Here is a 21,326-nt window from a genome sequence, read left to right on the forward strand (position 1 = left end):
TTGTTGCAGGTCTGACAGAAAATACACAAAATGATTCAAGAGCAATCCACAAGTTATTTTTACACACAGCCTATGGTTATTTCTTAGATGTAATTAATCTGTTAATTTATAGGTTTATTCATATCTCCGAACCCAAGCAACAGTCTTTCTTTTATAACTAAAATTGCTGCCTAGATGTGAGACAACATATTTAAGACTTAATTTAATGCATATATCATAAAGAAAATAAGACACACAGGTAGAAAAAAACGAAATGTTTAATCACTTTAAAATAGAACAAAGAAAATTAAGTTCATTGATTTGACACATGAAAGACTGCAACGCTACAAAGTATACATTAGCGTCACAATGTATCACAGATTACTGAATCCAAAATTTAAAAGATTACCTGATTTCACTGAATATCATCACAAGAAAAGCGCACATCTTTTAATATTCACTTCCATATCAATAGACCTGTAACAGTGTCTCCTGAACAAAAACAAGCTTCACTGGCTGCAGCTTTACACCAGCTTGAATCCGTTTGAGGCATTTTCCAGTCCAGTCATGTCATATAGTCTGTTTTATCAAGTTTAGTTGACCTCATATACCAACACAAAATGAAACCTCACAGACCTGCATCTGTAGAGACAGTCTATGTTGTAAAAAACTCTGTATGAAAATGTCACCAGCTGGACCGGGGCTGCAGGTCTGCACATTTAAACGCAGCACATTCTTGACTGTTACAGGAACATTCGGTCCTTGCTGTGGGAGAAACGCGTGTTCAGCTCCTGAGATTTCTTCAGCAGCCGCTGCTTTTGGGCCTCGTCGAAGCGATTCACCTGCAGGTCCTCGTCCCGATCGAACGGCCTCCTCTCCACTGGCACGTCGGCCTTCTCCTTCGCTTTTGCCTTCATCTTCTTTGAGTGCAATGTCATCAGAGACTCCGCACGCTTAGACTCCTGTAACAGGGAGTGGGGTCATTTATTATATAAAGAGACATTCAGGAAAAAGGAATAATGAGGTAAAAGCACTTACGTTATACTTTGACACTGTCTCTGCCATTTCTAAGTCCTTCTGGGGGACTTGTGGGACACTGTCTTTCTCCTCCTCCTCACCCTTCTCCTTTTTCTCGATGCGTTCCTATCAGGCAAGAACAGACCAACAAAAGGAAAGTCATATATAAAGGCGCCAAGATGCTTGATAAAAATGACACATAATTCTATACAGATAATTTGTTTTACCCTGGCCTTGCGCTCCCTATCTGCTGGTGTATCTGTCCACATGGTGCGATCTTTGTTCTCCGGACCTGATTTCTTCTTGAAAGTTCGAGCGCCTAAGCCGATGTGCTGCAGTTCTGGTGGGAGCTCTGTCATCCATGTTTCTCTGGAAACTATCTCAGGAGTGTCCTGCTTACACAGAAACACACAGGAATGAATTCATACTGCAGAAGAAGAAATCATTAGAAGAAACGGGACATTGTAGCTCCAGACATTTTGCGTAAATAATGTTTTAAATATTATATTTTTTTCAAGCCAAGTGGCCAGTGTGTTATTTTTAAACTGTAGCATTTGTACAGTCTAGACTATGCAAATTATTGGTAAATACAATTAGCAGAAGAAAATGAGGACTCACGTCTCCAGTGAGCTTATCTTTCATCCTCTGTGCTCTGCGCTCAAAGTCCTGAGCCACAGAGTCACTGATAGGCCCTTTGGTTGGCATGGGTCCAATCACTTCCTCTTCCTCTCCCTCGCTGCTGGAGGGCTGAGCCTGGTAGCCGGGGGGTAGGGCAGGACCCTCACCATCTCCGCCATCATCATCCTTCTCATCCTTATCATATGCTGCTCTGCGAAACCCGGGAGGCAAAGCTGGTCCCAGCAGAGGCAGCCTGAGGGAACACAATGAAGTTACAGCTTCCATAATTAAACTCTTTATTCACACGGTTATCCTCAACTACTTATTGTCACATCTTAGAATTCACTGGAAGAAAATATAAAATGTGTTCATCTACCTCTCTGGTGAACTCTGTGTTTTCTTAAATCCCGGTGGGAGAGCTGGTCCAAAGAAATCGTCGTCGTCAACAACATCTTTTGTCTTTGTTTTCTCTGCCCTGTTCAAAAGACACATGATACTTTTCAGTTTGTTGATACTTTTAATTCTTTGGTACTCTTTTCTTTGAAATCGTAATTACAAAAATACTTTACAGATCAGTTTTAAGCCATTAATCTGAACAATTTTTGGGTTGCCAGGTTGTGGGAAATCCACCTCTTGCACTTGTCTTTCAAGGAAACTCTATGTCTCTTCTTGATAAGGAACTCGGTGCTGACACACAACATTTAAAATGTTGATGGTAAAAGCTGTTTTTGTTACTTTGGAAGTTTAACTTTAGAAGTTCACATTCTGTTCTTTGAACAATGACTCATATATATGCACATGACGATTATGTTGATTAGCTAGTGTATAATCAACTTATTGTTGCAACTCTAGTCGTGGATTATCCAATTTCTACTGAGCCATTAGCAAAAGCGAAAAATGTGAATAATTCAGAGGTTCTGCAAAGCATCAGGTGTGCAGTTGTAATGGACAATCTATAAACTGCATTAACAAACAGTTTACATGAGTATTTCGTCCTTTTCCAGAGGGCAGGAGGTCAAACTGTCCATTAGAGCCACGTCCCTGGTGAATTAAAGAGCTAAAAGAGTGGCAACACAGAAGCTGTTGTTATTGATGGTTACAGCAGATCTATAAAGCAAAGATAAACTATGTATTATCCATTAATAAGCCCACTGGTGGTGGCTCTGTGTGTAACATGGACTGGTGAACCCACTGTGCGGGTCCGTCTCCAGCTGAGTGTCCCGTCTTGGCTCTTTTCACCGACACCTCCGGCTCACTCTCATCCGACGAGCTCGACGGTTCCCCCCGCTTGTATCCCGGAGGCAGAGCGGGACCGGCGACTGCACAATTCAGGAGGAAAACAGCTGAGCACCGAGGGAAACACTTCCAGACACAAAGTAAAGTGACCGAAACCACATTTAACCTGAGGTGAGGTTGTGTTTGCTCTCATACTCACATCCATCGTCACTGTCCGAGTCTAGGTCGCTTTCTCCCCCGAACCTCAGGAGCGGAGCCGGTCCGATTAAATCATCATCCGACATGTTTATACAACTTTATATGTGTGTAACTTATACAACGTAGCTTCGTTAATGTCTGATAGAACAATGAAGGAGGAACCATGGATGTGGGAAGAGATTTAACCTTTCACACCGGAAGTAAACACTGAGCATCTTCCATCATTTTACCGGGAGGGAAGTCACATTAAAACAGGAAGCTAGACACAAGAATAAAAGCAAAAATAGGGTCAGTATTTTTATTTGTAGTCCCCTACAGTGTTTTAAATATATTTTATTCAGATGTTTTGAGGCAATTTTGTTTCATTATAACATGAGGGTGATTTCTAATTAAGAAACAAAAATGTATATTACATTAATAAATTACAAAGGGAGTTTAAATTGCTTTTTCATAACAAAAAATATCAACGGTAACATGTTAAAATATGAGCAGAATAATATTTTATAACAGTTAACATATATACTGTAAGTAACTGTAATGGAGTCTTTTTTCACAGTTGTTTACTTTTTAAACCTGTTTTATTTTGAAGCCGGAGCTGATCTCATGTGTCCCATCATGTCGCAGGAGCTGAAGCATCTCGTCGTCCAGTCGATCTGAGCAGAAGATCAATTGTGACTGAGTGAGAAGATTAAACCGACATGTTTTGAAAAAGACTGTCGATTTAAACCTTTTACAAAATGGGTAAAAGGGACAAAGGAGACCGCGGTGAGTTGCTGATGCTACTTTTTAAAACCCCTTGCTAAGCTAGCTGTTAGCTTCAGTAGCCGTGTGACAGGGACAGGAGCTTAAAACCTCGCTTGATGGTTTCCTTGAAACTCACATTTCCCTGCTCTGCGATAACTGTACACTGGCACCACTTGGAGTCTTTGAACGCATCATTTAATTTACGTGTTGATGAGATGACGCAGTTGCAGTGAAAGGACAGTTCAGGGTTTGCTTATTTATCTTGCTAAAATACACAACATTCATTTCTCATGTAGTATCATGAATTGAAATGCAGGGATGATACACTAATATAAATCCATGTGTAATGCAGCATCTTTTTGCACACAAACACTCAGAGACTTGAACTTAACATCATGTTAATCATCATACATAGAATAAAACCCAAAATAGTCAGAGCCGAACAGTTGTAGTCAAAGGACACATAAGCTGTTTTATAATGCATCACCAGAAGTGTGTTTGAAATCCTAATAGGAGAAAAAATATCAGATGGACGTAGTTCTGTGTTATTACTGAGAACGATTTCTAACTCTTGCAGAGTCAAAAAAGTCCAAGAAGCGTTTCCACGATGAGGAAGACGATGAGGACGAGGCCGGGGGCAGCGAGTCTCAGGAGGCCATACCCGCTGCCGCAGGGAAACAAGTGGACGAGTCCGGCACCAAACTGGACGAGTATGGAGCCAAAGACTACCGAGCTCAGATGCAGCTGAAGAACGATAACCCTTCTCGGCCCCTCTGGGTGGTAAGAGGCGCTTGGATTGTTGGTTTCCTCATTTGATGCAGTTTTCTAGGACGTCCTGTTTTTACAATATATCCTAAAGGATGTTTCCTGTTATTTCTCGCTCATCATCTTTTCTCTTTTCCCTCCTCCAGGCCCCAGATGGCCACATCTTCCTGGAGGCCTTCTCACCGGTGTATAAGTACGCCCAGGATTTCTTGGTGGCCATCGCAGAGCCGGTGTGCCGGCCGAACCACGTCCACGAGTACAAGCTGACGGCCTACTCTCTGTATGCAGCCGTCAGTGTGGGGCTGCAGACCGCTGACATCGTGGAGTACCTGCAGAAACTCAGCAAGACGTCTGTACCTGATGGAATCGTGCAGTTTATCCAGGTATCCTGGTTTTGAAGGAAGGTTTTCTGAAATGTTTTGTTTGATGTCATGTGCATTATTTGTTTATCTAATCCTTGCATTTACTTCCTCCTCATCTCTTAGCTCTGCACAGTGAGCTACGGCAAAGTCAAGCTGGTGCTCAAGCACAACAGGTAAAGTCATGTCGGCAGCCTTTCCTTCTGTCTTTGCATCTTCCCTTCAGTGATCCTCTGACAGTGTGCTGCCTGTGCTGCCCTCAGGTACTTTGTGGAGAGTGCCTTCCCCGATACGATCCAGCGCCTCCTGCAGGACACTGTGATCCGTGAATGTCGTCTGCGTACTGCAGATGGTGCCGACACTGAGCTCATTACTGAGATCATCCACAGCAAGTCAGCGGTATGCCACACACAACGTCTGTTTTTACACACACTCAAACATAAAATATTGTATCCCCGGTTTTAGTTTTAATGTGTATGTGTGTCTGACAGATCGCCAAGTCTCTTCAGGAAAAGGCAGGTACATCCAACTCACAGCAGCCCAGCGATGGACAAACTTCAACCCAGCAAGTCCCCGAGGACATCTTCAGCTACTATGAACAGATGGATAAAGAAGAGGAGGAGGAGGAGGAGACTCAGACTGTGTCCTTTGAGATTCGCCAGGTACACATCTGATTTCATCACTACAAAGTTAACATCACTACTGACCATTTAAACTGTTTTTTTTCTCTTGCTTGCGATTTTGGCGGCAGTATCTCTGACAGTGGTCATATAGTTATTTAATTTTTAATATTTTGGTCTGGGGCTGCAAATGACAGTTTTCATTATTGATTCTAGTGTTTATTTACTTCTTTACTTCTTATTTGTGGTTTTTTTGTACAGAAAATAGCAAAAACAAAAGTTGGGAGCCGCATTTCCCCCGGTTTCTACTTGGTTGATTTTTCTGAACAAATGCCCAAAAGTGAAAGAAATCCTACTATTTGAGAAAGTGGAACCTGAGAATATACGGCACCAAGGTTTTCCGTGCAGCTTTTTACTCTGCACAGAAACCAACATGGCTGTCTAGAAGTTTTGAAGTTAAATTTAAGAGCAGATGTATTCATATTTATACAAAAACATCCTAAACACGTACGTAATGTAAAATATGGCAGTATAGTTGATTACCAATGTCGTTAAGTCACAGTTTGCGTGTTGTGATTTTATTTAAAAAATGAATACCTCGCTGAACAAATCAAAAAACTATTTTTGAACCCTAACCCCCTGATTTGTATTTACTTCTTTTCTCTTAATCTGGTGTAGGAGATGATCGAAGAACTGCAGAAGCGTTGCATTCAGATGGAGTACCCCCTCCTGGCAGAGTACGACTTTCGCAATGATACAGTCAACCCAGACATCAACATAGACCTGAAGCCCACCGCTGTGCTGCGGCCCTACCAGGAAAAGAGCCTGCGCAAGATGTTTGGAAACGGACGTGCTCGTTCTGGGGTCATCGTGCTGCCCTGCGGTGAGACAGCTGGAGCAGAGGGAGGACAGAACATTGAGTGACATAACAGAAAGGACAACAATAATAAAAAAAAACACAGGATTAAATGAAATGAAATATGAATAATGTACTGTATAAAATGTTAAACAAATATTTGCCCTGTTGATGTGAAACAAGGAATTTCCTCCTTCCTTTGTGTAAAAAGTTTTGCACTCATTTTATTTCCCCCTTTGCTTTCCAGGAGCTGGCAAATCTCTGGTGGGCGTGACAGCAGCGTGCACAGTGCGTAAACGCTGCCTGATTCTGGGTAACTCCTCTGTGTCGGTGGAGCAGTGGAAGGCCCAGTTCAAGATGTGGTCCACCATCGATGACTCTCAGATCTGCCGCTTCACGTCCGACGCCAAGGACAAACCCATCGGCTGCTCGGTGGCCATCAGCACCTACTCCATGCTGGGTCACACCACCAAGCGCTCCTGGGAGGCCGAGAGGGTCATGGAGTGGATGCGGAGCCAGGAGTGGGGACTCATCATCCTGGATGAGGTGCACACTATCCCCGGTGAGCTGTTACAGTACAAGTCCAGAAAAAAGCTCCAGTGAACTTACTTAATGCATTAACGCAATAATTCCTCGTTTTCTCTGTAGCCCGGATGTTTCGTCGTGTTCTGACCATCGTCCAGGCTCACTGCAAACTGGGGCTCACTGCCACACTGGTCAGGGAGGACGACAAGATTGTGGACCTCAACTTCCTAATCGGGCCAAAGCTGTATGAGGCCAACTGGATGGAACTGCAGAACAACGGCTACATCGCTAAAGTCCAGTGTGCAGAGGTGAGTAAAAAAATAAGCATGAGAAGACGTAAAATGTTTATGAAGTAGGCAGCACAGTCTCCTCTCTTTGTGTGGACTTTGTAACTAGATGTCAAGTCGATAAAGTCAGACATGCAGAGTTGTGTGGAGCCATTTGCAAGAAGCTGAACATTAAATTATTTGGGCCGGGGTCTCACATGTAGTAGAACATTTTCTTTGCACAGCCTCGAACTGCTACTTTCGTTTTTTATGAATATTCCTTACATGACCAAGAACACATGAGCCTGTTCCACACGGATAAATCTGAACCATGTCTGTGCTTCAGGTTTGGTGCCCGATGTCTCCAGAGTTCTACAGGGAGTACGTGGCCATTAAGACGAAGAAGCGCATCCTAATTTATACCATGAACCCCAATAAGTTCCGAGCCTGCCAGTTTCTCATTCGCTTTCATGAGCGCCGCAATGACAAGATCATTGTCTTTGCTGACAACGTGTTTGCCCTGAAGGACTACGCCATTCGCCTCAACAAGTGAGTCATGTACAGTCAGAACAACTCGTTCCTGTATATTTCTTCTTTACATTTGTTTTCATCTCTCACTCTGTCGTCCGCAGGCCTTACATCTATGGTCCGACATCTCAGGGGGAGCGAATGCAGATTTTACAGAACTTCAAACACAACCCTAAGATCAACACCATTTTCATCTCCAAGGTAAATCAGTCAGTCTCATGGATTTACTGCATGTGAGATGAACCACAGGGTGCCCTCTTGTGGCCAGTAAGAGACACACCAGTATTTCTATATCGCTTTCATCTTATCAGTGTGTTCACATACACAGTAATAATTCAATCAATACTCCGACCTGATATAGATGATTTTATGATTTTATCCTCCTTTCAGACATGTACCTCATTCACAAACTATTATTGTGAAACAAAGGTCTTATTTACAGTAATCTGCACTGTGTACTACTTTTTTTATTGTACTGGCTCAGTGGTCATTTTACAATTGTATTGCTTGATATAAATGAGATGACAGGTTATGTCCTATTTGCCCTTTGCCAAAGATTCAGATCTTGACACGAGAAATTCAGACTGGACGTGGCCATTCAATATAACAGTAAATGCATAGTGATGACATTGATACAGTGGTAATATTGCATTTCTAAATCTCTGCCACCAAACAGGTTGGAGACACCTCATTTGATTTGCCAGAAGCCAATGTTCTGATCCAGATCTCCTCCCATGGGGGGTCTCGCAGGCAGGAGGCCCAGAGGCTTGGTAGAGTCTTACGAGCCAAGAAAGGTCCGTGTGTCTGCGACAACAAAAAAACACTAGGATTGTTTGCCCTCACATGACAAATGCTGAAATGACTTTCTTACTTGTATAGGAATGGTTGCAGAGGAGTACAATGCCTACTTCTATTCGCTGGTGTCCCAGGACACACAGGAGATGGCTTACTCCACCAAGAGGCAGAGATTCTTGGTGGACCAGGGCTACAGCTTTAAGGTGCTTTCACGCTCTTTGTGTCTCCTCTATGTTCATGTGGCAGATTGTCTCCGTTATTTATATCCTTGCTCCAGACGCGTTGCTGCCTTTGGTTCATCAGGTTTAATCTTGCCAGGGATCTGCCTCCATGCTCATCAACGCTGAAATGTGACAGTGATCTGGCAAAAGCAAATAAGAGTTTTACATAAGAGAAACAATAAATGGACCAGAAAAGAATCTAGTTTGAGAAAACTCATCTTTAAATCACAGAGATATTTTATATCCAAAGAGAGCTCCACCTGATCTGCTGAATCTGCTGCATCTATTCATTTAGAGAAATGGAGCTCAAGTTGAAGGACAAAATGACTAGAAATTTTTGATTTTATGTAGCATTCAAAAACTTGTCTTTGTTGTAAATATATAAAATAGCATTATTAAAATAAATGTTCTGCAGGAGGATTGGAAAAATCTTTATAAATAAGAAAATCTTTGTGCTGTGATCCTGGATCTTTATTTATGTGACACCCCTTTCTGTTCTCGTTAAAAAATACTGGTTCTAATTTGGCGTGTTCCTCTTGTTTCATAGGTCATCACTAAGTTGGCAGGTATGGAGGAAGAAGACTTGATGTTTTCCACCAGAGATGAGCAACAGCAGCTGCTGCTGAAGGTCCTCGCTGCGTCAGACCTGGACGCTGAGGAGGAAGTGGTGGCGGGGGAATTTGGCGGACGACCACAGGTGAAGACCTTCGCCAAACTTTTACTCAGAAAACTCTTACATGCTTACTGTTGTTTTTGTAAAATTGTCGAAATATTCTAATGTTGTCATCTCTCGCTGCTTCCTTATCAGTTCTCGAGGCGAACGGGCACCATGAGCTCCATGTCCGGTGCAGATGACTCCGTCTACATGGAATATCACAGCAGAGGCAGCAAATCCTCGGCGCTCAAGGGCATTCATCCGCTGTTCAAGCGCTTCAGAAAGTAGATGCACTGACTGGGACGTTCACACCGAAAGACCTACTCTGTTGCTTCTCTACTGTTTGAGGTGGTTTCACAGACCTGCATCTAAGAATGAAAACCAAATTGACTTTTGTTAATACAGCTTTGAGTTAATGTGGCCAAGATTTAAACATCACAAATTAAATCCACATAAATCAGTGGATAATACGGATCAGTGTTCCTGGTTGTGCCTTTGGTGTTGTTGTTCGTTAATATGATTTGTTAGAGAATTTTCTTTGTAATGTTGCTAAATGGGTTTTGGAAAAGAAGAAACGTCTTTGGATTATTTATTTTTTTACACGTGATTAAACTTTTGAACCATCAAAATGTGTCACATTAGGAAAATATAACATTTCACAAGAGGAGATGATTCTAGAATTTAAGTCTTTGTGTCATATACATCTGAAAGTGCAGCAGGAGTGTGGAGGGAGGACACTCAGACAGAGACTCTGACACGGTACAAACCAACGCTCATTGTTTGACAGCTTTGATCTGTAGTGGAAACTCTGTATTCACACTTTGTGTTTCCACTGTTGGACATGCATCACCCCGTTCACCTCCTCTTCGCCCTCATCGCTGCGTCACCTGTGTCGGTGTGTGCGAGAAAACTCCGCAGAGGAGATGAGAAGAGGAAGCGACACGACTTGATCAAACACGGAGACAAACCAGTTAAATGATTGGTGCACCTATTACAGACATAATATATGCTGCATTCAAAACCAGAGTCTTTCCTGTCAGGAATTTGGCGTGACAACAGTCGCCACTGGCACATCACACTCCCCAGACCACATCGCACTCCCCAGACCACCACCCTCAGCGGCTGACTTTTAATCCGGCTGAGTAAAGAGTTGTAGCATTATGAGATTGTTTTTCCCTTGTAGACTGAATGGAGGAGAAAGCTTTGATTCCTTTTGGGGATTTGCATTAGTAAAATCTGGGGATAGGGAGAGGTGAGTGTTTGTTTGGGTTTGTTGAAGACTTGAAGATATTCCAAAAAAAACACACGCATGCATCTAGAGCCTGGGGCCTGGTGCAGGCTGCCAGAAATGGCAAGTGTGGGAAAACACCCTCCTCCGCTCAGCCACCTTTTCCTCAAGACAACGTGGAATAATTTCCCCTTGAAGGGCTCTAACTGTGGCTTGGTCCAATATGTGCATTGTGCAAACTCGGAATGGGCGAGAGGTGCAGGGAATTGACAGAGACACAAGTAAATGTTTGATAGTGTAAAATGTCAAAATAATAAAAGAAATCTGTCAGAATATTCTTGTTTGTGAGATATATAACTGTTGATTGTCTTTTATAACTTAACATAAGTTTTAGCTCAGTGTGTTTTTTCTCTGAATTGCAATCAAGGCAATTTTAAGTTTAGAAATCCACTTTAAGAATATCACACCAAAGGTTTGACCCAAGTTCATAACAGCGTGGGTGCTTCCTGAGACAGAGACAGGAATAACCTGCAAATATTTCACATTTGTGCCATCTAGCACTGGTGCAACATTCATCTCTATGGAGAAGGGGCTCAATTGGCCATCAGGTTTAGGAGAAATGAATCTCATGCCTGTGTGAGCTCCACACTGAGATAAGCCCTGCGCCTCCTGCAGACTGTACACAGTCCATCAGAATTCCTTTAAAGTGTAGCTTGCTAAACATTTACAGACCAGTGAGTGTGTTAACAACCGGTGATTGGTTTGCCCACATGAAAGAAAACAGTGTGGGAGGGTTTCCTTTTGTTATACAGTATGACTGTACAGTTTGGCTTCATGTTACAGGTAATCACTTTTAATCACAGACAGTGTGTGTGTGTGTGTGTTTGTGTTTGTGTGTGTGTGTGTTTGTGGGGGTCTGATTGATTGGTGTGATATAACTGTGGCACTTGCACGTTGAGAAGAATGAACCCAACAGCTCTTTTTCGGGGTGTGGAAACGCCCACAGCCGAATACAGAGTTATCCCTCCCTTCTCTTTGAGCGGCATCCAATCCTCGTCCACTCCTGAGGTTGTACAATCCACATTTTAAAAAAGCGATCCCTCAATACAAGCCCAACTAAAAGTACAGCACCACACAGGGAGGAAGAGGAGGAGGGTCGCTTCTACACGTGCAGGGGGAAACATGCATCTGCAAAACTAAAAGTCTTTGCGCTTTTGTAAGACTCTCCAGAAGACACCGAAACGTTTTTTTTTCCCCTTTTGACCCACGAAGAACACCGAGGAGACTTGTCACCATGGCATTCCTGAAAGGTTTTGCAACAGTCTACAGGACGAGCTTTCAGGGCGAGCGGCTGAATAAGCAGCTGTTCTTCGCTTTACGCGCGTTACACAAGTCCGCAGCCAGCGAAGCGTTGGGGATCTCCACGGCCGAAGAAGAGGCCATGGCCCAGAGTCTGGTCACACCGGCGGATGTCGACGAGAAAGCGAAGAGTCTGAAGGAGATGCCCGGACCGAGCACCCTCTCCAACCTGGTCGAGTTCTTCTGGAGAGACGGGTTCAGCAGAATCCATGAAATACAGGTAATGGTGTGTTTGGAGCTTCATCGCGTTTTTTTGCCTGTGTTTTCTCTAAAAATATGACCGCCCATGCGTAAAATGGCACAGACCGTTGCGTAAATGCGCACCAGAGGTCAGGTCTGTGGTTGATTTTTTTTCCACTCCAATGCACGAGTTTTGGAATAGTCCTCAAGTGAGTTGCATAAATCACTGACAGTATTTTCTCCCACACAAGATGCAGAAGATAAACTAGTTATGAAACGATGTGGTGTTGGTCCAGAGGTGTCAAACGATGTGACAGAACAAAACCTCTGTCCAGTTCTTACCAGTGAGAAAGGTTTCATAATAGGTTTTGTTACATATGTTCTTGAACTGCAGGACAAGTCCTTATTGATGAAAGTTGACACAAACTGACAATCTCACATTTTGTATCATGACACATCTTTTGTAAGAAAGGTGTGTGTGTGTGTGCCCCCCCATTCCACAACTTTTATCTTATTGATTATTGATATTCGATTTTAATCAGTGGGATTTGTTCCATATGCAATATAATAGTAGAAAGGACATTTATTATTGTTTATCTCTTTTACTCTTTATTAATTTGAAGTGGAGATCAGTTGGATAGTTGCTTATGGAAACAATTTTTAAAAAACTTTTAATTTCCCCTTTAAACGGTCTCTGAAACAACAAGATTGAATTAGTCAATATGTGAATGGCGGGTAAATCAAGATTCAGATGATACCATTGTGACAGACCAGTTCTGCTGGAGATATAGTGACAGTGTTGGCAAATGCTGCTCTGCTGAATTGGGCTTTGTTATTGGTCAGTCTGCAGGAATCAGATCAAACTGGTTAAAAGTATTTAATAATAAATTTAGAGATTACTTTGTTAAAATCTGGATTTAATCTAACAACCAGCATATGTTCATAATTACATTTTGATTGTAGAAAAGTTGGGTCAGTGTCATGGAGTGAAGTCACTGCTGGATTTTCTCCCATTTCCAAAAGCCATTTATGTGACGTGAATGAAGAAATGTGTCCATTGCCTGGTTGTTTTCTCTTCTGCTTTATAGATGGACCACAGAAAGAAGTATGGAAAGATTTTCAAGTCCCGATTTGGACCTCAGCTGGTGGTCTCGATCGCAGACCGGGACCTGTTGGCTCAGGTGCTGAGGGCCGAGGGCCCGGCCCCTCAGAGAGCGAACATGGAGTCATGGAAGGAGTACAGAGACATTAGTGGCAGAGCCACTGGCCTCATCTCGGCGTGAGTCTCCTACAACCTTTGACCTCTTGAGTCTGAATGAAATAAATGACTTAGGGGTTTGTCAGGGTGATCACTTTAATTTCTAACGTGTAGATGGGACTAAATATGGGTGTGTGGGCTACATATCCAGGATCAGCTCACTTCTAGTGCACAAGCCCGTCAGCATTTAACCTGACATGTTGTACTTTCCCCAGGTATCATCAATACCACTATCAGTCTTCTCAACTGCTAGGATGTGTTTTCTTTTTGTCAATGAACGCTTGCATGGGAATGCCAAAAATTCACCTAGTCACCTGTTTTCCAGTGAGGGGGAACATTGGCTGAAGATGCGGAGTGTGCTCAGACAGCTCATCATGCGTCCCCGGGACGTTGCAGTCTTCTCCGATGACGTGAACCAAGTGGTGGATGACCTGATCAAGAGAGTTTATACTCTGCGGAGCCGGGCGTCTGACGGAGCAACTGTCCTCAACGTGAACGACCTGTTCTTCAAATATGCCATGGAAGGTTGGTGAAGGAAGTGAAGAAGAAACAAAAGTTACGCATGAAGAGAAAATGGATAGGAAAAATACAAAACCATGGTTATCAATTCTCTCAAAAATAGATTTGGCACATGGTGATACGCCAACTAAAGAAGTTACCACGATACAAAATGGCACAAACCACTGATGTGTTTACATTTGTTTAAGTCTGGTGACTAGCAGGATGGTAAAGAATCCTTGTTGCAGCTTTGTATCTCCACACACACAAAAACACTGAAACCGTCTCCTTCTCCCTTTTCTTTGGTCTTTATAGGTGTGGCAGCTATTTTGTACGAGTGTCGACTTGGCTGTTTGGAAAACAAGATTCCCCGGGAAACCCAAGACTACATCAGCGCACTGAACCTCATGTTCAGCTCCTTTAAGACAACCATGTACGCCGGCGCCATCCCCAAGTGGCTCCGACCTCTCATCCCTAAACCATGGGCGGAATTCTGTAGCTCCTGGGATGGCCTCTTCAAATTCAGTGCGTAGATCATGGCTTTTAATTTCTGACCACATGGGGGAACATCAATACGTCATACTATCTGCCTGTAGTACCTATAGTATGTTTATATGGAGAGAAGTTATTTTTTGCATTCTACGAGGGCTTTGTTATGAATTTGTTGTCCCATGAAGACAACTGTAAAACACATTACACAACTGTTCTCACAAACTGAGGAGCTCTCCCCCATTGACAAATATATCGATTGTCATGTGTGAAATTGGTGTAATGGCTCTTTAAGAGTGACTAAGAAGTCTTGAGACTTTTAAAAGGCACATAAGATTATTTTTCCATATATAAAAAAAGAAAATATATATAAACTTAAGTTTCAACAGTGTCTTTTTCCCCAGTCCAATGAGTCAGTATATAAATACTCCTCAGTGTCTAAAGATAATTCTCTCTCTGTGGTACTCTTCAAACTAGAAACAGTAAAGCACAGATCGGGTTCACGTTTTTCGGAGAAATCGCCCGGCTTTAATAGAAAGGAATGTTGATTTGCATATAAATCTCTACTGCTCCACCATGGAACTGTGGGAGTAAGGGGTCCCTCTTACATAAGCCTTTTCCCTCTTCTCTTTCCTTTTCTTCACTACCCTCCCTCACATCCCCTGCTCTCCTCCACCCCTTCTCCATTCATCCCTCCTTCCCTGTCTCTGTCTGATCCCAGGCCGTATTCACGTTGATAAGAGGCTCCAAGATATCGAGGCCCAGCTGGAGCGGGGAGAGGAGGTGAAGGGGGGACTGCTCACGCACATGCTCGTCACCAGGGAGATGAACATAGAGGAGATCTACGCCAACGTAACAGAGATGCTACTGGCCGGTGTGGACACGGTGTGTGCGGCTTTGTTTATGCATAAGTGTTAGATGATATGTGTGCAGAGGGGTGATGTGGTGCAGAAGGGTGATGCGGTGCAGAAGGTGCAGTGGCTGGGAGTTGCATGTGCGTGTGTGTGTGTCTGAGTCAGTGTTGAGTTTCAAAGGTTGGGTTTCTGGCGCCAAATCCGTGCCTCTGTAGCTGTGCCAGCGTCAGGTCAGAGCAGTGAATCGTGGGGTTACACCGTATCCCACTGACAAACTTGTTCTCACTCATATTTAGTTTCTCGTCGTTTGTCTCTGTCTGTTAGATCCACACAAGGGGGCTTTGTCTTTTTTTTTTTTCTTCCTACAAGACATCTGTGTTGTGCATGTCACATGTTTCCATATTTGATTTTTACAGTTTTTTTCACCTTTTAATTGGTAGATTATAGAACACAGGAAACACTGGGAGGGAGAAGGAACCTCACATGGAGCAAAGATCCTGGGTCAGATTTAGACCCAGGATGTTACTTTTGCATCGCTGGCACCTCCGCCTGTTGGCTCATCAGTCACACCCACACACTGCAATTTAGCAAGAGACAGAAAATATTTGAAATAAAAAACAAATGTCAAGTATGGGACTAAAACATCTGGTGCTGTTTCAAGGTGTGTGTGTGTGTGTGTGTGTGTGTGTGTGTGTGTGGTGTTGTGTGTGTGTGTGTGTGTGTGTGTGTGTGTGTGTGTGTGTGTGTGTGTGTGTGTGTGTGTGTGTGTGTGTGTGTGTGTGTGTGTGTGTGTGTACACTGTGAGCATTGGTGCGCAGTTACTGCCTAATTTGTTTTGGGTACTGTCAGATTAATACGAATTATGGGTGGAGAGTGTTTTGTGCTGAGCCAGGGGCCACAGGATAAAAGGGTGTGTGTGTTTTTGTTGAACTTGTTGCAACGGCCACGTCCTGGTAGGGGGTCGACTTAGCTGAGCCATTACCTGACCTCTTGGTGCATTTGCCTCTACCCAGCGCACACAAGAGCTGTCAAGAGACGTTAGCCACAGCCAGAGTTACAGCACAGACTGGGCAGAGGTGAGATGAGCGGGGAGGATAATGATGTGAGTCTGAGGTAGAGGGACGCTGTCATAAAAAAGCAAAAGACTGGGGAAAGAGGAGGACAAAAAGAGTTGGACGTACAATGGATGTTTTTTGGGGGTAAAACCAAGATGTGGGGGGGTGAAGGGAAGAGGCCCTGAGTCCCGTAGAGCGGTGTCCGGATGAGCTTTTGTCATATGATTCCTCTCAGGCTTTGTCTGAGGTGTTGCCAGCGTCTGTGCCAGCTGGGGTTGATTAGGAGCCAGTTGGGTAGATGGGGAGAGGGCGATGACGGAGTGGGAGGGAGAGTCTGAGGAGGGGCATATAGATGGGTAGATTTGCTTTCTATCATCAGTCTGCTGGGAGACACTGACCTGAGACTGACCTCTGTGGTCTATTCAGTGTGATGTTTGCTAGTCTGATACCCACATATGTCATTAAATGCATGCGGAGACTAGAAGGTCACTCAGTAGAGCGCACACCTCCGCCAAGGCCCAACAGTCCCCTTACGAAACAACATTTCAGTTCTCTAGATCCTGATTTTTATTTGGATGTGCAGGATATTGCACACACTCCATGAATCATTTTCTGAGAAATCAACAAAAATGTTGAAAAACACCATATCTCACAATATTAAACAAAAAAAATCCTGGTTCCGCACCAAAATTCAAGAGGTTCTACCTTTTGTTAATCCTCCTTCGAAACAAACAAACCATCTCACCAACAAACAAACGAGAAGATGGTCTCCTTGACGTGGGTAAAAAGTGAAGATGGAAAGATAGACAGGACGCCAGTAAAAGAGGAAAGATGAGGGCTGGGCTGACGTGGCATGTATAACAGTTTGTAAAGATATCGTGTGAGTACAGGAGAGGTGTCACCCGTTTTCATAGTATCTGCTAATCTGCCCACAACAGTTACATTTAAATGTCAATGAGTGGTGAGTCAGAAAAAAGGAAGAGTTGGGACAATTGAGAGCAGTGAGATATCCGAAATGAGTGGGTTGGGTGGTTGAAATGGAGGAAAGGGGAAATGAAAACCATCAGGGTGTGTCTGATGACGGAGCGAAAGCACAAGATGTGTCTGATGTGTCGTAAAGGAAATTTAAAAAGAACTGAGGGAGGTAGAATTGTTTTTAAAATTCTGTTTGATTTCCATGATCTGCTAATTAATCAGGATTACTGTCGTGAGAGTACCCTCATCGTTTTTGATCAGCAATCAGCGCTGCAATGTTTAAGTGCGGGACACGTGAGTGAATTTAATCAAGGCACAATTGAATGAGAGTGGATGAGAATGGGTGACGTAAGTCGAGGGATAAAGGGCTGAGATTGCAGCCAGCGGAGTGGTCATGAGTGTCTGCTCATCATGTGGAATTAGCCCCCTCTCCCTCAAAGCTCCTCGCTGTTTCAAAACACTTACGCAACATCTCAGAAACTCAGAAGCTTGAAATGCAGTCAAAGTCAAAACTGTTGCAAAACGTCCCAAAAAAAAGAAGGCAACATCTCCACAGAGATTTGATTGCAAAGCCAAACAACACCACTACTGTATAGAACCAAATGTGTAATAATTTTCCTTTTTTCTGTCCTCTCAGACGTCCTTCACTCTTTCGTGGGCCTGCTACCTGTTGGCACAAAACCCTCAGGTGCAGCAGCAAATCTTCACAGAAGTGACGACGGCTCTGGGACCTGGAACCGTCGCCACAGCTGAAGACGTCCCCCGTCTGCCTCTCATCAGAGGACTGGTCAAAGAGACTCTCAGGTGCAGATTGCATTGATTTTTATACTGCAACAGTTTTTATTCTCTAACTGTTCCCTGGTTGGTTAGTGTATAGTTTTATCTACGTTAAGAATCTGTGTGGGGCTTTGTTCTATAAGTTCACATAAACGTATCTATCTCTCTGTGAGGCTTTTCAAATTCTCTTATAATTAACCTTTGTAAGAAGATCAATGTGTAATGCTGTTGAATAACCGTCTTTGTGCAACCCTCCCTGGGAGCAGGCTGTTTCCAGTTCTCCCAGGCAACGGAAGGATTACCCAGGATGACTTGGTGGTGGGTGGATACTTCATCCCCAAAGGGGTAAGACAGATAGAAACAGAATAGTGGCAAGTCCTCTGTAGTGTGCATGTGCTGAAGAGAAAGTTTTACCATATGAGCGAGCCAAAAACATTACAGTGGAACCAGATGTAACACGATCTTGCATTACTCATACATCTCTTTCTCTGTCCTGTACAGCTGCTCGTACAATAGCCCAGCTGTTTTCATTACACCACTGACGTTTTCCCTGTTTTCTGTGCAGACTCAGTTGGCTCTTTGTCACTACTCCACATCTCTGGACGAGGAGGGCTTCGCTGATGCTTCAGACTTCTGTCCGGAACGCTGGATACGGAAAGATTCCACAGATCGTGTTGACAACTTTGGCTCCATTCCATTTGGCTATGGCATCAGGAGCTGTATCGGCAGGAGAATCGCAGAGTTGGAGATGCATCTCGCCCTCACAAGGGTAGGATATGAATCCACCCTGGGGCACACACATTCACAAAGTGTCCTCAGACTTGTCTATGAATATATGGATTATGTTTTTATTATTGTGTCATGCATACAATTATTCCCAACTGTACAAGACTCCATAAAGGTGTACAGTATAAGCCAGAGACTGTATACGTAGATGGACGATGAATCTCCAATCCTCTTACCGTCCAGGAACTAAGCTAAAGAATCTCTGACACAAATGCTGCCATAATGTGGAGCCATAGTCTGATCAGCAGCATTTGGGAATTGAAGTATTTTGACCTTTTTATTTGAGTCCATGTCCCATCTGCTTACATGGAGGAGGCAGGGTTTATGACCTATACAGCAACTGGCCACCAGGGGGCCATCAAGATGCTTTGTCTTCATTTTAGGGAGCTGTCATGTCATCTAACTTTATATACAGTCTAAATCAGATCCAGAATGCTGTTCATACTCTTTCAACATTAAATGGAGAGTTATTTCTTGGATACTTATCATCATAGTATGAACGGTACAAACAGAAATGAGTCCAACTGTCCACATCCAAAATCACACAGCTCGCACAGTTCCTGAAAAGTTTTAAATCGTTCCCAGCTGTGCTACTCCAGATCATTTTGCTTTTAGATTCTAAATGTACTCGCACAATTTGTCAAATCAAATTTTATTTGTATAAACCATATTCACAAATCTCAGTTTCCCTCATAAGGCGTAACAATCTCTACAAGGTGCTTTATTTGTATAGCACTTATCTAAACAAGGTTACAAAGTGCTTCCCAAAAAAAACATGGCAAAAAGAAGAATTAATTATAATAAAAGGTATTCAATTCAGTTCAATTTTAAGGGGCCAAATCATAACATAATAAGGTGAAGACCTTAAAATGTATAGAGAAACTCAAAAGTTCCCACACAAGATGTACGTGTCATTATTGAAATGAGTCGTACAGTATGACTGACCTGTGTCTTTGGCCTCTTGTGCAGCTCATTCAGAAGTTCACCATTGTGGCGTCTCCTCTCACCGCTGACGTCAAGGCGAAGACCCACGGCCTGCTCTGCCCCGCTGCTCCCATTCACCTGCAGCTCATCGACAGGGAAAACTAGATGCTGACTCCCTCTGCATCAGGTCGACTATACTGTACATATTTTAACGTGCTGATTCGTGATTGTTTGGTGCGGTGGGGTTACATACACTGCTTATTAGTAAACCTTCCACTGTTTTTAGATTTTTAGAGCTCAGACTGAGGTTTTACTCAGGCAACAAATGTTTTCTCACCTCATGTTTGTGAGGGAGGAGCACACAACTATAGTACTGGACCAATAATGTAATGATAAAAAACTGTTTTGTATTTATATCATTTGTGTTTTAGTTTATATCACATGCAGTTTCTTTGGACTGTTACTCCTTCCATTCATCCTATTCAAAATAGTGAATGGAAGCATGAACTATAATCTATGGTCTTAAATTGTTTCCTTTTATGTTACAATATATGCATGTATGAAATAATGTGCACATACACATTATAACAAAAACACACTGTTTCCTTCATAAGTATGAGAAAGCAAATCACTGGTGATGTTCAAGGGCAACCATGAATGTACTGAAAATGAACTGTATGTATGTATGTATATATTGTTTTATATGTTTTCATGGTGTTGTAAGCCAAATTATTTTAGCAGGTCATCTTTTTTTTCTCTCTGTTTAATCACTTAAATGGCATTAAATGATTTTAATCCGAACATACTGTAAACTTATATATTTGAAGGAAAAAGTCGTATAACTTTTTTAAATAAAATGTAATTTCACCATCCTGAATGAACCACTATAAACTAAATATTTTAGCTAGTGAAAATGTATATCTATTTCTTCACACCATATATCTGCATAAAATGTGTTCAGTCATTTTGTTTTATATTCTGTTTGTGTGAATATTAGTGTTTTATCAGATCAACTGTTACTGTCCATTATGGTTGTTATGGAGAGGGTTAGTGTATGTTACAGGAGAAGAGACAAGTCGTTGCTGGGTTGTACCGTTTTGAAGGATCATGCTGCGTGGACGATAAGACCATTTTACTGCTCTTTTGTTTATCTTCATTTTTTACTGTATCAAGCATTGTGTGTTTTCCATAATACTTTTCAAGTGTCAGTGTATCAACATCAGTGGTAGAATATCACAAAGCCACAGTTGATTACATATATAAGTACAAACACACTGCAATGAAAATAAATTAAAATGGGGATATGTAAATAAATCACATCTTTAGTCTGTTTTTAGGAGTTTTAAGTTTCTGACTGCATGAGGTGGAAGTAAATTCACACTGATGCACTGATGTTACAAAAAAGAAATGATTCCAATGATTCAACATGTTCAAAACCACAGATTTTTCAATTAAATTCCTTGTGAAGATTTCATGTACTTTAATTGATTTATTTCCTTTTTTTTGCTTCTTTATGCATCCCCTTGGATGACATAGAAGATGTCTTTTATGTCATCAAAGG

The 21,326-nt window shown here is 42.6% G+C and overlaps 3 protein-coding genes across 3 annotated transcripts; 2 read left to right on the forward strand and 1 right to left on the reverse strand.

The window, feature by feature from the left end:
* Nucleotides 1-239: 239 nt before the first annotated feature.
* gpalpp1 (GPALPP motifs containing 1) lies at nt 240-3,263 on the reverse strand. Its single transcript, XM_035156345.2, has 7 exons — nt 3,050-3,263; nt 2,807-2,933; nt 1,991-2,089; nt 1,615-1,867; nt 1,224-1,388; nt 1,018-1,122; nt 240-941 (listed from the first exon to the last, which is right to left on the reverse strand). The coding sequence occupies exons 1-7, from the start codon at nt 3,132-3,134 to the stop codon at nt 723-725; spliced, it is 1,053 nt and encodes a 350-aa protein (XP_035012236.1). The 5' UTR covers nt 3,135-3,263; the 3' UTR covers nt 240-722.
* A 372-nt stretch (nt 3,264-3,635) lies between these two features.
* Nucleotides 3,636-10,947, forward strand: ercc3 (excision repair cross-complementation group 3). The gene is made up of 15 exons (XM_047340617.1): nt 3,636-3,813; nt 4,370-4,572; nt 4,704-4,940; nt 5,043-5,092; nt 5,180-5,315; nt 5,408-5,578; nt 6,215-6,419; nt 6,640-6,954; nt 7,041-7,225; nt 7,530-7,732; nt 7,816-7,912; nt 8,388-8,505; nt 8,591-8,709; nt 9,275-9,424; nt 9,536-10,947. The coding sequence occupies exons 1-15, from the start codon at nt 3,786-3,788 to the stop codon at nt 9,668-9,670; spliced, it is 2,352 nt and encodes a 783-aa protein (XP_047196573.1). The 5' UTR covers nt 3,636-3,785; the 3' UTR covers nt 9,671-10,947.
* Nucleotides 10,948-11,645: 698 nt separating this feature from the next.
* Nucleotides 11,646-21,234, forward strand: LOC118113895 (cytochrome P450 27C1). The gene is made up of 9 exons (XM_035163974.2): nt 11,646-12,189; nt 13,238-13,428; nt 13,733-13,932; nt 14,221-14,430; nt 15,116-15,279; nt 17,916-18,082; nt 18,322-18,400; nt 18,621-18,824; nt 19,811-21,234. The coding sequence occupies exons 1-9, from the start codon at nt 11,905-11,907 to the stop codon at nt 19,928-19,930; spliced, it is 1,620 nt and encodes a 539-aa protein (XP_035019865.2). The 5' UTR covers nt 11,646-11,904; the 3' UTR covers nt 19,931-21,234.
* Nucleotides 21,235-21,326: the final 92 nt, after the last annotated feature.

The sequence above is a fragment of the Hippoglossus stenolepis genome, chromosome 1, assembly GCF_022539355.2.
Source record: "Hippoglossus stenolepis isolate QCI-W04-F060 chromosome 1, HSTE1.2, whole genome shotgun sequence".
Lineage (NCBI taxonomy): Eukaryota > Metazoa > Chordata > Actinopteri > Pleuronectiformes > Pleuronectidae > Hippoglossus > Hippoglossus stenolepis.